Source organism: Emydura macquarii, unplaced genomic scaffold (genome assembly GCF_026122565.2).
Source record: "Emydura macquarii macquarii isolate MOO-44397 ecotype Brisbane River unplaced genomic scaffold, CSIRO-AGI_Emac_v2 contig_499, whole genome shotgun sequence".
NCBI classification, from domain to species: Eukaryota; Metazoa; Chordata; order Testudines; family Chelidae; genus Emydura; species Emydura macquarii.
In genome coordinates, this window is record NW_027130636.1 from 3,452,367 (window position 1) to 3,466,883 (window position 14,517).

The 14,517-nt window shown below is 39.3% G+C and overlaps 1 protein-coding gene across 1 annotated transcript in view; it reads left to right on the top strand.

Moving 5' to 3' along the window:
• The window catches only part of TRA2B (transformer 2 beta homolog), a 31,164-nt gene extending 17,173 nt beyond the window's left edge, over nt 1-13,991 (top strand). Inside the window, exons 4-9 of the mRNA XM_067538746.1 lie at nt 1,245-1,433; nt 5,430-5,545; nt 6,662-6,745; nt 11,524-11,598; nt 12,591-12,664; nt 13,574-13,991. Of these exons, the coding sequence (XP_067394847.1) occupies nt 1,245-1,433; nt 5,430-5,545; nt 6,662-6,745; nt 11,524-11,598; nt 12,591-12,664; nt 13,574-13,584 (549 nt within the window). The 3' untranslated portion in view covers nt 13,585-13,991. The remainder of the gene's footprint in view (nt 1-1,244; nt 1,434-5,429; nt 5,546-6,661; nt 6,746-11,523; nt 11,599-12,590; nt 12,665-13,573) is intronic.
• Nucleotides 13,992-14,517: the final 526 nt, after the last annotated feature.

Genomic DNA, 14,517 nt, shown 5'->3' on the forward strand with positions numbered 1-14,517 from the left:
ACTAGATTAATAAAAATTGACAGCAAAACATGAGATGTTTGTGCTTTTAACTATAAATTACCAAATATAAATTTAAAATGTTACATTAGGATGTTTTGAATAATTTGTGGAAGAAAATTGTGATCTCAGGTGTTTGTAGGTTTTGTCTTGTGTGTGTTTTGTTACTTCAGTACATTAATGTTTGAATCTTCAGATCTTGCTTGTTTGATCACATTTGAGCTTGTAATTTTCAAAGTAAACATTTTTAAAGTTTCAGAATGCTTACAGTAACTTATGGTGCCTGTTCAGTATGTTAAATACAGACATTTTTCTAAACAAAAGTTGACCCTGACACTTACCACACAGTCTGAGGTCGTGGGTCTCTCTCAAATTGGTCAATCAAACCTTTTGTCTGTAGATTTCATAATTAATAAACTATATTGTATGTTGTATCAGTCTCTTGAAATGCGCAGCACTTTGTCATTGATACAGATACCTGAAACTGTGAGGCTTTCTATTCAAATCTTTTAAAGGGCTACAGTCAAAGTTGGGTGGGCCCTTTAATTATTTTTATCTACCTTGTTTGCAAAGTCCATTTAATTTTTGTTGCAAAACAAGTGCTTTTTTCTTTTATTTAAAAATAAATAAAAAGCTAGCAGTGCAGCACTCATGAACATCCTTACAATAACAAGTGTACATATCCACTAGTGGTGAAATATTCAGTAAGGAAATAGGCTTCAGTTTCGAGTCTCCTAATTAGGACGACACTTGGGTGAGGGGAATGAGAACTGCCTTGATGACTTTCTTAAACAAAACAAGCTAGCTTGATTAAAATGTCGTGTTCATGCTCAACTGTCTTGAAGTGAATCCCTTAAATCTCTAAAATAGGGAATAAAATAAATGCCAAGCTACTCACGTATGGGGTGTCCACAGACCAATATACAGCTATATATATCCACCGGTCAGCACTCTATTCTGTGAATGTGATATTGGGCACTTTCAGACAGTACCCACTTCTGGAAATAAAGTTGTGATGCCACTACAAAGTTGGCATGGGAATTTGTGTGCTGCTTGTGTGGTGAAAAATGCAAAACACCTTTTTGTAAAAGCTAAGTCTGAAGGTTTGTTCCTAACACAGATGTCTGTTGCAAGTAAAACTTAAATGGTGATATATCTGTCTTGAAGTCATGCCGAATTAACTCATGTTTGTAAAGTACATTGCACTGCAAAAAGTTTGAAAATAAACTTACCTTGTGTTGTTCTAGGCAAATCCTGACCCCAACTGTTGTCTCGGTGTGTTTGGATTGAGTCTATACACCACAGAAAGGGACCTGAGAGAAGTCTTCTCCAAGTATGGCCCAATTGCTGACGTTTCCATTGTGTATGACCAGCAGTCTCGGCGTTCGAGAGGATTTGCATTTGTGTATTTTGAGAATGTTGATGATGCAAAGGAGGTAAGATGGAATATGTAACACTTGGAAAATTTGCCATTCCCAAATGTTGAAAACTTATTCCTGTTGTGATATATCAAGGACAGAGGGCAGCAGGAGAGTCTACGAAGGGAGGTATATCAGCCCCAGGATGATCAGGGCTTTATTCCCTGCAGCCTAACTGGAGTCATGAGGGGGAAATTAGGAGCCAGCTGAGGCCAATTAGGGATCAGCCAGGTGCTCCATAAAAGGGCTCTGCCCCAAACACACAGGGCACAAGGTGGAGGAAGCAGAGGTATTGTGCTGTGTGGAGCGGAGCGAAATAGTAGACCGAAGTAGCGAAGTGTAGGAGAGCGGAGGAACCCTGAAAGGAGGTACTGAGCCCAGCAAGGGGCGGCAAGGACATAGGGCCGGAGAGGCCAGAAAGATTGAGGGGGGAAAGTAGCCCAGGGGAAGAGACTGCGACTTCAAAGTACAGAGCCAGCAGTATACCACTGCGGTTCATAGGGCCCCTGGTCTGGGACCCAGAGGAGCGGGTGGGCCCGGGTCCCTACCCCCGCACCCCCAGGGAAGACGGGGTGACGGGCACTTTCCTGGCCCCCCCAACAGGAGCAAAGCACAAGATCCACTAGAGGGAAGCCGGTCATTGGCCACATGGTATAACTGGTACGTGATCCGGTAAAATGTGGCTATTAAATCTTTGTTTTAGAGAGAGTAGAAAAGGAATCAAGGTACAATATTAATATTTGAAACTGCTATAATGAAAATAAGTACCTGGACATAGCAGTCTAGGAAGTGATACATTTGTTTTCTGCAGTCTATTAATGGTTCTTCAAAATACATGATGGGATTATGAATGTTTACTTGAACTGTTTTGACCAAGAGGTTAAAAGGCAAACTTCTGTCAATCTGAAAAGGGATGATTTAGTGATAAATATTTCAAATACCATAGGTTAAAATTTTAACATTGTCAATTCAGCCCTACATTTGTCAGATATAAATAGTTCCACACAGCTGATTATATTTGCCCTTGTGTATTTGATCAAAACTGCTTTTTCCTGCTGGTTGATTGCTGTATTTCACTAGTATTATATTAATATAATTTGTAAATTGCTTTGGGATCCTCTGGAATGAAAGTTTGAATGTTTGAAGTACTATTTTATATTTAAATCAACTGAATGATGTTAATATGTAATCAGGTTTACAAGCTGATTAACTTTCAACTCTTAATTTGAAGTGGATGAGATAAAATTCTTAGACTTTCCCGAGGGGTGTGTTTGATTTTAGATGTATGTCTTGACAAACTGGAAAATGTATGAAAGTCTTAAAACAATATTTTAAAAGGCTTATATGGTTTTAGTTTTTATATTAGTGATTAATCAAATGTGCCCAAAGCCACAATCATATTAGGTTTAAAATACATATGAAAGTAAATTTAAAATGTCAATAATAAATAAAAATGAACATATTTTTAAGAGTACTTGGAGACTAGAACTTGACCGTAGCAGTTACATAGACTGTTAATGTTGGCCATCCAAGTTGGAGGTGAAAGTAATTTACACATCCCAAAAGACCAATTCTTTATTCATCATATAAGAGCTATAAGCCATCTTGAAGAATTATTATATCCTGTCCTTTGCGATTATCTCAGCATAAAATACAGGATGAGTTATGCTTCAAACAAAAATGAGGTAGATCTCCAGTTGTACCAGAGTTACCCTCCTAACTACAATTTAATGGATTTATAATCTTGCACAATCCAAAATAAGTAATTGAACCATATTAACATTTGAAGAGATTGGACCAGAAAAATTAACTGTTTATGCTGAGAAATTTCAACACTTATACAGGCTCGAGTCAGTCAGACTCCGAGCAGACACTAGAACGATATACACTGGGATTTCAGAATGCAGAGGGCACTACACAGCTTGACATCTGTCTAGACAATCAGTGGATGATTGCCATCACTTGATTTAGGAAGAGTCATCTTGACACACACTGAAGCAATTGAGTAAGCATGCAGACAACTTCTTGCTAACCCAAATGAGCCAACGGAAGATGTTTAAGGATAATATGGTTATCCCAAGTGAAACAGTTATACCCCAGCACACTAATTGTAATGGTCCCAACTGGCAAATGGGCCCAGTATGAGCTTTGCTCCAGTGAAACGTGCATCAGGATCTGCAGACTGCACAGTTGACTGCAGACAAGAAAAGCCAGAAAGGTGATGGGGAAATAACCCTTCAGAAGAAGTGGATGCTACCTTTAGAGCCGCTAGACAAGTAGCAAAGCAAGCAGTAAGGAAGGCAAGAAACCTAGCTTTGGATGAGCTGTATGATGAGTTGCACAACCATTCTCAACTTGCCAAAAAGAGAATGTACGTGACCTCATGGACAAGAAACCAGGAAGAAGACAAAGTGAACACACCATTCGCAAAAGATGCAGGGGTCAGACTGCTTGTGATAGGAGATAATGTATGTAACTGATGGAGAAAATACTGCGGGTTGACTTCATGTAGAAAACCCTTTATGTGCTGCATTGTGGCAGACCTCAAGGCACCTGGAAAAGCAGCATGTCCAGATGAAGTCACAATGGAAATTATCAAAGCCTTGAGAGAGGCTGATAGACGTCGGTTCACACGAATCCGTGCACTGGAAAGAAAAGATAATTCCAAGAAAATGGAGAGAATCCATACTGGCACTGATATACAAAGAAAAAGGTGACCTAAATGACTTTTTGAAGTTCTGAGGAATTAAGCTGCTGTCCCACTACATGAAACTGAGAATCATAACTGCATTCTCTGAATAGTGAAGCCCATTTTAGGAAAGGAGCAATTGGCTTTAGAAAAGGAAATGGACAACAGGTAGTGTGTTCATCAGCAGATAGTTGGTGATAAAGTAACTGGAGGGAAATACGTAGCATGGTTCATTGATTGGGTTTTTCTCAATTTGCAGAAATCATCTGACAAAGTATCTAGGTGACTGCTGGTGCCTCTCTGATTCTGTAAGGTACTGGAAGATCTTGTCCAGATGGTGGGTTTGTAATGAGGGTTCTATAGCAAAAGTGCTAGTTGCTCTTTAGAGTTTTAGGTTGGACTCCACCAGAGATCAGTGCTTAATTCATTACTATTCATAATTGTGGTAGGCTTCATAGGTAAGCAGATCCAAATGGAAGGCTGTATGACATTGATCTATGCAAACGAAATTGTGCTAATGGCCAATTGATGGGGAAGATTTGGTCAGTAATTTATGCCTAGAGTAGGCATCAAACAAAGCACAGTGTCAAAATGAGTAAAGAGAAGAGTGAAATCATGTAGATGACGACTTCAGAACTAAGACAGATAAATATCAACATTCAGGGCCAGCACCTAAGTCAGGTATCTGTGTTTCCATTGGGGGACTGGTTAGTGGCAAATAGAGAAATCAACAGAGAACCACAAACAAGACAGCTGAGTATGGGGGGAGTGTGGTGCAAGGTAAGTGGAGTGATTTCTTATAAATGAATGCCCAGACTACATAAGAGGCAACTATAGAAAACCATGGTAAGACCTGCTCTTCTGTGTGGATCAGAGACATGGGTAACTAAAGAGAGGCACTCGAGAAGATTTGAAGCTATTGAAATGAGATGTTTGAAGGAAAACATTGCTGAACCATATGTGGAATGATGTCATCAGGAGTAAGACCAAGATTTGCAGTATCAGAGAAGCTACAGAGATGAAGCTGAGATGGTATGGGCATGTACAAGGATGGATGAAGGGAATCCCATTAGGGAGGCATCTGAGACTAGAGTCTGCAGACTGAGAACAAGAGGATGGCTAAGAAAACAGTGGATAGACCAGAAGAGGGGACAGAATGGGTATAGAGCAAATGCTGGACTGGCAAGCTTGGAAAAGACTGATCGACAGCCCAACCCCTGCTAGCTGGGAAAGGAGAAGTAGTTGATAACCATACTGCTAACACAATTTTCTATTAGGTTGAAGTTAATCTCTTGTCTAAATTGTGGTTATTTCACTCTGTATAGGCCAAAGAACGTGCCAATGGAATGGAACTTGATGGGAGAAGGATCCGGGTAGACTTCTCCATAACAAAAAGGCCTCACACCCCTACACCTGGAATCTACATGGGGAGACCAACTTAGTAAGTTATTTCAGAAATCAAATAGTGCAAGTGGCATAAAGGAAATGCACATTTAGTTTGCCAAATAAAGTCTGTGTTTTGTTTTGTTAAATGATCTGTGCTCTGCCTTCTGTTGTAGGAATTCTGCATCCACACAATCCTGGGTGGGGTTTGGTTTTTTGTTTGTACATACCTATGTACGTTGTTCAAACATAAAGACCCAGACTTTCAAAAGTACACATGCAACTCTTGGCATATGGACATAAACTAATAGTGCATAAAAAGTCCTCTCTTGTGGGTAGCCCTCAAAATTTGTATGCTTTTTCCAACATAAAGAGTCGAGATGCATTTGTGTACAATAATATTTTAGTGACGTCTATGTTTTAGTAAATAACCAGAAATAGAAATAAAAGTACATGAACTTTTTCACTTAATGGTCATACAGCACTTGAACACTTCTAAAAAACCGAAGGCATCAATTACTGTACTTTGTATTCACCTTTCTAATGTTCCTTAATTTAGTCAGTTCTTAACTTGCTTCTGATTGGCGGATAGAACTCTTCCAGATCTATCAACATCACTGTTTTCCTTGGGAAATGGTACCAGGGAAAAACCAAGAGGACATGGGCAGTTGGAGGTGAACAGTAGGAGAGGCCATACCCAGAAATGTTGAATTTATAGCTCTAAATCTGAGCTTGCTATCTAAAAAGATTGAATTAAAAACTTTTGATTTCATACGATCAAAGACACAAGAACTAAAATCTTAAGTTGAAAGACTTTTAAAGAAAACATTTCTGTCAGCTGACAGCTTTTTTTTTTAAAGTCAATTTAGTAGCTGTTGTTGAAACCATGTTCATACATTTTAAGTCACCAGTGGGCTCATTGAGAAAAATCCTTCCAAAAGAGACATTTTTTTCCTGAAAGTTAGAGGGGAAAGTTGTTTTAGAAAGGAATTCCTCCTGCAATCTTTAAACTTTGTGTTCATGTCAAAAAGTGAAATGCAAAGAACTGTCAGATTAAGTTCGCAGTTTACATTTCCTGACCACTTTATCTGAAGATTCCTATAAGCACTGTTAGCTCAGTAAGGCTTGCCAATATGCAGTATTTTGTATTTTTGTAACTCTCTGTTCCATGCAGTGGCAGCTCCCGTCGAAGAGATTACTATGACAGAGGTTATGACAGAGGGTATGATGATCGTGAATATTACAGCAGATCTTACAGGTGAGCCAGTATTAACAAATACCAAAATATGTGCAGATCACTTCGGGCTAGAGGTTTCTCTTGAAACTCCTGCTTTTGAAAGTAAATTATTTGCATTTTTTCTGACTTGTTAAATGTTATAACTGTAACTTTGAAACTCATTTGAAGTCCCTGTTTGTTTTACATCCAGGATCTGGTTTTGAAATTTTTGGTTCTTACTGCAAATAATCGTTGACCACCATCTGACTGTACAGCAAAAATCAATGTGACAAGCAGATCAGAATTTCAATTTGAACGAGATTGCTAATTTCAGCATAAATAATCCATAATGCCATATTTAAATTTGTTATACAAATATACATGAAATAGCTTAATAGTGGCTACGCTGTGAATACTTCAGCTTTAAGAGCGCACACACGTGCACACACCGTGTATACTGGCCAAAAAAAAAAAAAAATCTCCCAGAGGCACATCTCATCAGAAGTAGCAATAGTGGAAGTACTAATATAGACCTCTACTACTTGCATTTTCCTGTCAGGCTTTCTAGCCATGATTTGGGGGGACATAGTCAACACAGGGGCAAAGATGACCACCCATGCTCGAAGTTATTGCCAGTGGTAGTACAACTGTGGAAAATTATTTCGAAAGTTCCAGTGTAGACAAGGTCATAAATTAAACTTTTCATAGTACATCTGTCCAGTAGAAGGACAATGTCACGTAGCCTTTGTACAAAACAAGAGGGCAGCCATATTCCAAGGCAGTATATCAACTAATCCCTTGGCACCCACAGTTGGATTTTCCTATCGTATACCCTGTTGTGGACAACAGCTGCTCCAGGATTCATCAGCACAGCAACTAACTATAGGAAATGAGAAGTTAAAACAAACTAAGAGGGGAAAGTGAAACCTTAGACACGTAGTGTTGAATTGTAGATAAAACTCTATCATGTAGGGGTAGTCTAGGTGCTTTAAATACTATGGTACAGACAAAACGATAGAGGGCAACTGCTATTGTGGCAGTGCTAATGCTTAACTTATTTTGTAGGGGTTTAGGTATGACCAACCTAACTTGGTTGTACTTAACATGAGTGAAATTCCTAGTTAACATATGTTGCCATAGTTAAATTATAAAACTGTTTTAAATAAATTTCAAACCAATTGGATTTAGCCATTTGGTGGTGCTGGTCTTGATGAAAAATGTCAAGTGTGACATCTGAATCTTCATATTATTTGCCAGAACAAAGTTGGACCCTGTAACAGAGGCAAAGCAAAATTTAAATTTTCTTAAGTTAATGCCTAGGAGTTCAGGTTTTGTGTGTGTATTTTAATGATTTCCTGTCGTCAGACCTGAGGCAGGTTTTTACACTTTAGTGTAAAATTCCTTAGCTGGGTCAAATTATCCCTTTTGAGCAACTAGTACCCTTAGTCCTTTTTCCTGTCACTCCTTCTAGGACAACCTTACTTTGTTTTGTCTCCTTATGGCATAATCACTCAAAATTGGTATGATTTCTTTTTTCTAAATCTTAGTCTATCATTTTGAAGAGTCAACACATCCTCCAAATGTTGTTTGCCTTATTCTCAGAGCTTTCCTTCAATGAATGTTGTAGCTGGTTTTACAAGAGCTTATATTAAATACAAGATTGATTGATAGAATCTCACCAATTACTTTAAACTGCTCCTGCAGAATAATTCCTTACAGTGAATTATGCTCTTGCTCCTGACCATTGCATATCAGCAAGAGTGTGAAACTACTTTCACTCTTGGCAATGCTCATACTGGTGTTGAGAGTGCAGTGCAGGCATGGCCCTGAGCACGAGTAAAAGGAATGGGAGGCCAGAGAGAGCATGGACTAAAACAGGGAAACTGTGCATTAAGAGTGGGATGATGTGTACAAATATAAAGACTGGTTCATGGCGACACATAATTTAGGACCATACTCTTTCCTCTACATCCTGTCTAGTGGTTGGCGCTCTAGACAGCGTAGGGTCGTAGTCTGTTATTTCTAGTCAGGCACCCCTCTTGATCACTCACCAGACTGCTGTGAGGAGATCCAGACCCTATATCTCATGTGCTTTAAGCCTCCAATGTTTGAGCAGAGTCCTGCCATTGCCCCTGTCTTTGGTGACCTAGGCGCTCCTGGGGTGCAGATCCTCTATCTAGCATTCCCTTCTGGCAGTTGCAACCTTATCCGTTACCAGTACTGACCCCTCAGACTCCCTGTAACTCCCAGAACTACTGCCATGTCTGGGCCCACAGCTTAATTCTTCAAGGGCACATAATAGGTATAGCAGATGATATAAGTAGAATTTGTAGAAGATTCTAAAACACCACTGCTCTTCTTTCAGTAGCACAAGAAATGCAGAGATCTATACACAAATAAACCCCATGCTCCGTTTCTTCATCATTCTGGAGCATTCTTTGGGCTGCGAGCTGGGTCCTCTGGGGGTGTCCCAGACCGTTATGCTGCACTTCATGGCTTGACTTCTGAATGATGGCACCTCTTTCTTCCCTTCTTCCCGCCACCTTGCTTTCTCTCATCTTGGTTGGTTCTGCAGCTAACCCTGCCCTGATGAGTCATGCCCATCTCTTCTGCCCAGAGCATCCTATGTGGCTCTGAGAGTCCTTCATGATCTTCTATCCCACAACAAACACCTGCCTTTGTCCTACTGCTGGTAATTTTTCCACTCTCCAAAACTCCACCCCTACAGCTAAATGGCTTCTCTCCGCTCCAGCCAATCTCCTTAGCATACCTATTGACCAGTCAGAGTACAGTAACTAACTTCAACTGCTCTCCATTGTATCTCATCTGGGAGATATGTGCTTACCGCTTTGTCAGCAGCGGTGGATATATAGAGAGAGACATTCCATCATAGAGAAATTTTCATAACCTCACAATATCAACCAAAATTCCTAAGTTGTACACATTCCCCAAATACGTTCACCTTCCCACCTACTATTCTCTCCTTCCCCTTTACCTGTTACATAGACTCTTGTTCTAGAAGTGGCATGCTTTTAGTATGGAAATGCTCAGTAACAATAGAGGGGCTCACCTCATGTAATTTCAACAAACTCTGCCTCAGTCTTTTCCCTACTTTATCCCCTTACTTAAAAATAAGCAGATAATTTTTGGATTCTACCTTATTCTGCAGCATATTTAGAGCCTTTATCATATTTGAAGCTGAGGCTAAGCCACAGTCTCATTTCCTATGTCTGGATGTTTAAGAAACCACTGATTGTCCTCATAGCTAAAATGCCGTATCTCTTCTCTCTGACTTTGAAGAACTGGACTCAATGGAGATGTGTTTTCTTCAGCCCTAATCCAACTTTAGATAGGAATTGACTTGTTAGAATGTAATTCCCTCACACTATTATTTAATATTTGTACGATACTACTGTAGTACCTCGGAGCCCTTGTCATGGAGCAGGTCCCCATTATGCTAAGTGCTGTGCAAACACATTTCGTTTCTGGCTTTGAGAGCTAATGTAAAGTAAAGGTCTTTGAATATCCACTTATCCCCTCCTTTTTCCCCCATCCCCTTCAATCCAAATTACAAACTGACTGGCCTTCTCCCAGAGAAATTAGGCAAGTGGCTTTGTCTGCAGTCTACATCTTCACCCAGAGGTGTTGTCTGAGGACTTGTAGTGATGACTCACAAGTGCTCTGTGAGCGACCATGACTGCGCCTGCTCCCTGTTTGCACTATTTGGCGCCTGCTCAGCCTTTGACATCTCCATGTACACTGTTTTTCCATTATGCCCAAGGGATCATTGTGAGGGACAGAGTTGTGGCCTCATCTATTCTGCAAATATGCAGAGAATGCAGTGATGAGCATGGAGCAGAGAGGAAAGCATGGACAGAGCAATTTTAGTTAAACTACCTGCATAACCTCAAACAGAAAAAATATCAAAATAGTGTGTTTATGCCCACCAGAATGTCCAAGATGACATGCCTGAGTAATCATACCTTTATTTTTCTAACATTTCCTTCCTTTCCTCCTTTCCAGCTGTTTGTCCTCCTTCATTTGTGTCTTATCTAGAACTTACAAGGTCTTTGGATCAGGGACCAGATCTTATTTGCATTGCATGACACCTAGCGCATGTATAGATGCTCTAAAATACATAAACTTTACAGCAAAAACAACGAGAATCCTGTAGCACCTTAAAGACTAACAAATTTCTGTGGCCATACGCTTTCGTGGAACCCACTTCAGTGTATTTTGTTTGGATACCTTGTACCAAATGTGTGACCGTTTCCCCTCTACATGTTTAAAACCAGCCTCATTAAAGTAATCATGAGAATTTTACTAGCTCATGCATGGAATCCACTAGCTTATGCTTCCTATCATGAGAGTGATCCTATCTTACTTGTCTCAATTCAGAACAAAATAAAACTATTGCTTCCCGGTGAGTGAGCAAGTACAGATTTTTGCACAGAATACTGTGGCTGAAATTGTGCTTCAGTTTAAGACTGGAAGTAGATCATCTCAAACTACTGCTGCTTGCAAGATAGGAAATTGTAAAATACAATATTGGCAGATTGGACCATGAGACTTCTTTAATTTTCCCAGACACTATGTAATTTTAGCCAAGCCATACTGGGCCCGGTACACAAACGAACTGTGATAAGAGACAGGTAGCTTACACTTACACAATGCAGCAACTTTTGTTTAGGTATTTTGTTTTTTCTATGTAATCCAACTGTAGCTTTACACTAGATATAACACTTTTTCTTTGTTTTATATCTTTGAAAATAGTAAATAAAAGTGCAAAAAAGGTTGTTTGTTTGCTTCTGTCTTCACAGAGGAGGAGGTGGCGGAGGAGGAGGAGGAGGAGGAGGAGGATGGAGAGCTGCCCAAGACAGGGATCAGATCTATAGGTATGTTAGGCGAGAATTTACTATGTAGAGACGGTAGAAATGTAGAGAGCCTTGATAGAATGGGGAACCTAATTTTTGACTAGCCCCAAAGATTTGCAGTAGTTGTGCGTTTTAGATTTTCAAGTTTAAATATTTATTTGGAGATGAATAGCTAAGGTAAGAAGTATTGGTTTGTTACTTGTCATGTGATTACAGATGAGATTAATGTTTCTCAGCCTCTGCATATTTAATAGTCCAAAAATTAACATGACCGGTGATTGTTCTTTAAATTATAAAATGAAACCTTTTCACTAAAAATAATAAATATCTCAAGCTTGCTGTCTTCATTCACTACTAGTTTTTATAGGTACGTAGTCACCCAATGCACACTGAACTTATGGAACTCATTTGCAAGGGATGTTGTGAAGGCCAAAAGTATAACTGGGTTCAAAAAAGAATTGGATATGTTCAGGGAGGATAGGTCCATCAATTGCTATTGGCCAAAATGGTCGGGGGGGCAACCCCATGCTCTGGGTGTCCCTAAGTGGTTGATTGCCAGATCCTAGGATTGGACAACAGGGAGTGGATCGCTCAATTGCCCTATTCTGTTCATTTCCATTGAAGCGTCTGGCACCATTGGAAGACAGAATACTTCACTAGATAGACCACTGGTCTGACAGAGTAGGCCATTACGTTCCAGTACTTGGACTGACTTCTAGGTAGCATCTGTCAATATACTGTACAGATGCTCCTGTCAGCTCAGCAGAGCATGGTTTCCAGTGAATCAGCTGCTAGTTAGGAATGTTGCACAGGCAACTGGAGTGCATGTGTGACAATTAATTTTAAATTCCTGGTGACTGGCTTTCATGGCATGTTCACTAATCGCCAGCAGGAGGGTTATTGAAGGAAAATTAGAATGTGGTGTTTCTCGGTATCATTTCAATTAATGTGTATCAGCGTTAATTACTGTGAAACCTGAATTGGCTTAATTATCGTTTTAATCCTTTTCACAGGAGAAGATCACCATCTCCATACTACAGCAGAGGAGGTTATAGATCTCGCTCCAGATCTCGATCCTATTCACCTCGTAAGTCTTGTTTTAGAATGGGCTTTGTCATTGGTTAGATGACGACTTTCATGTAGCTAAAAACTTAACGGGGGGAGACTACTGGGACTTGAATATTCTCACCATCTAGTTAACTCCCCTTGAAAAAACTAATACAGTTCTCCAAGCAAGTGACCACCTTTTAAGGACAAGGCAAACGTCTGTTTTACTCTTCTGTCTCCTTGCCCTGCATAACTTTCCTTTTTAAAACTCTTGTGAGACCCAGTTATGCCATATTGCCATGTCATGGTTAACGTTTTGGTTATGCCTCTGTAGACAGCAAGATCAAACTCTCAATCCTGGCATACACTAACATGTTGAAACTTAAGTTTCCCAACATGGTACCTTCTATAGTACAGATGACAACTAAGTCAGAGTACTGGCTTTTGTATTAGTATTGTATAATACCAGTTACATTTAATATTTAAAAATCCCTAAAATAAGAGCTTCTAGGGTATATCATTGTATCAGCACATGTTCTGTAGAAGTGTTCATGTGGGTTGGTTCTGTTTAAAATAGAATGCCATAAAATTATTTTTACTTGGTCTTAAGGGATACATGTGAGTAATGTTCCCACAGTCTTTGCTGGTAAACATGGAAATATCATTCTGCCATACATTGTAATCTGCATTGTACTGGTCCTTTCTTGGTACCTTGAAACACCAGTTCCCCTATGTCAAGTATCTGAGGGCTTGTTTACACAGGGAAGTTCAGTGCTATAGTTTGCTGGTAAATTTCCCTATGCAGACATGCCCATAGCTCTTAAATTTCTGTTACCTACTTGAACAAGGTGTTCTACAGAGGTTGAAAGGCTTTAACTAGTGTTTTTAAAGATTTAGCCTGTCAGTAATTACAAAACACATGAATGTATATTTTCATTTTCTCTTGCAGGTCGCTATTAAAACAAGACATTTAGAGGAATTTCTAGCTACAGCCTTTGAGCTGGGATCGAAGATTTGTGGACAATATTTTTATTGTCTGTTCTGTTTAAAAAGTGAGCAGTGCCTAGTGAATAGGTGACTTTTTCACCTTTTATGAAGACTACTTTTTGGTGAAGTTAAAATGCTGTTTCATTCTGCATATCTGTGTAGTTCGGTGCTTTGTTCAAAGTTGTGTTTTTGAGAGGAGTATGTTTTGCATGTATTTTTTTAGTCAGAGTTTTGACTGCTGAAAGGTTTCTATTATACAAAACTGTTCATTTAAAGTTTTTCTACTGATTCCAGGGTATTCTGAAGATCAAAACCTGTGTAAAATGCTTTCCAATGGTAAAAAAATAATAAACAGTTTGATTTTTACTTCCCAAATCTTATACATAGCAAAGGTGATCTTTCTGTTCCTCCAATTCTAAAATTCAGTAGTTAATTAAAAGAAAAGACAGTTATCATCCTTCTCCACAGCCTGCCAAAATATGCATAGTATGAAGCTGATTAATAAAATGTTAAGTTTATACTGCTAATAGCTGGACAAAAGTTACTTCTACAAAGTTGCTGTTTTGTGGCATGGAAATAGTTGCTCATGTAAATGTCTGACTGGTCAAGCCTTATGTGTAGCATGTACAGTAGCAGGAGGGGTAAGTTGAATAGTATTGTATACCTCAAAAAGGCTTTTTTATAAATTACTATTTTGTGGTAATATCTGAGCTCTCAGTTGGCTGTCGGTGTGATGTGTTTGTGTGATAGATTGTATTACATGTAATGTCTGAAGGCTTGTGAATGAGAGCTTGTCCTTTATTGGGGGACTTGATTTCTCTGGCGTAGACAACACTTAAGCAACTAATGGGACGTAAAAACTGAGGCTTATATTTGAGGTTTTCACTTATCAAAGGTGACCAGCTA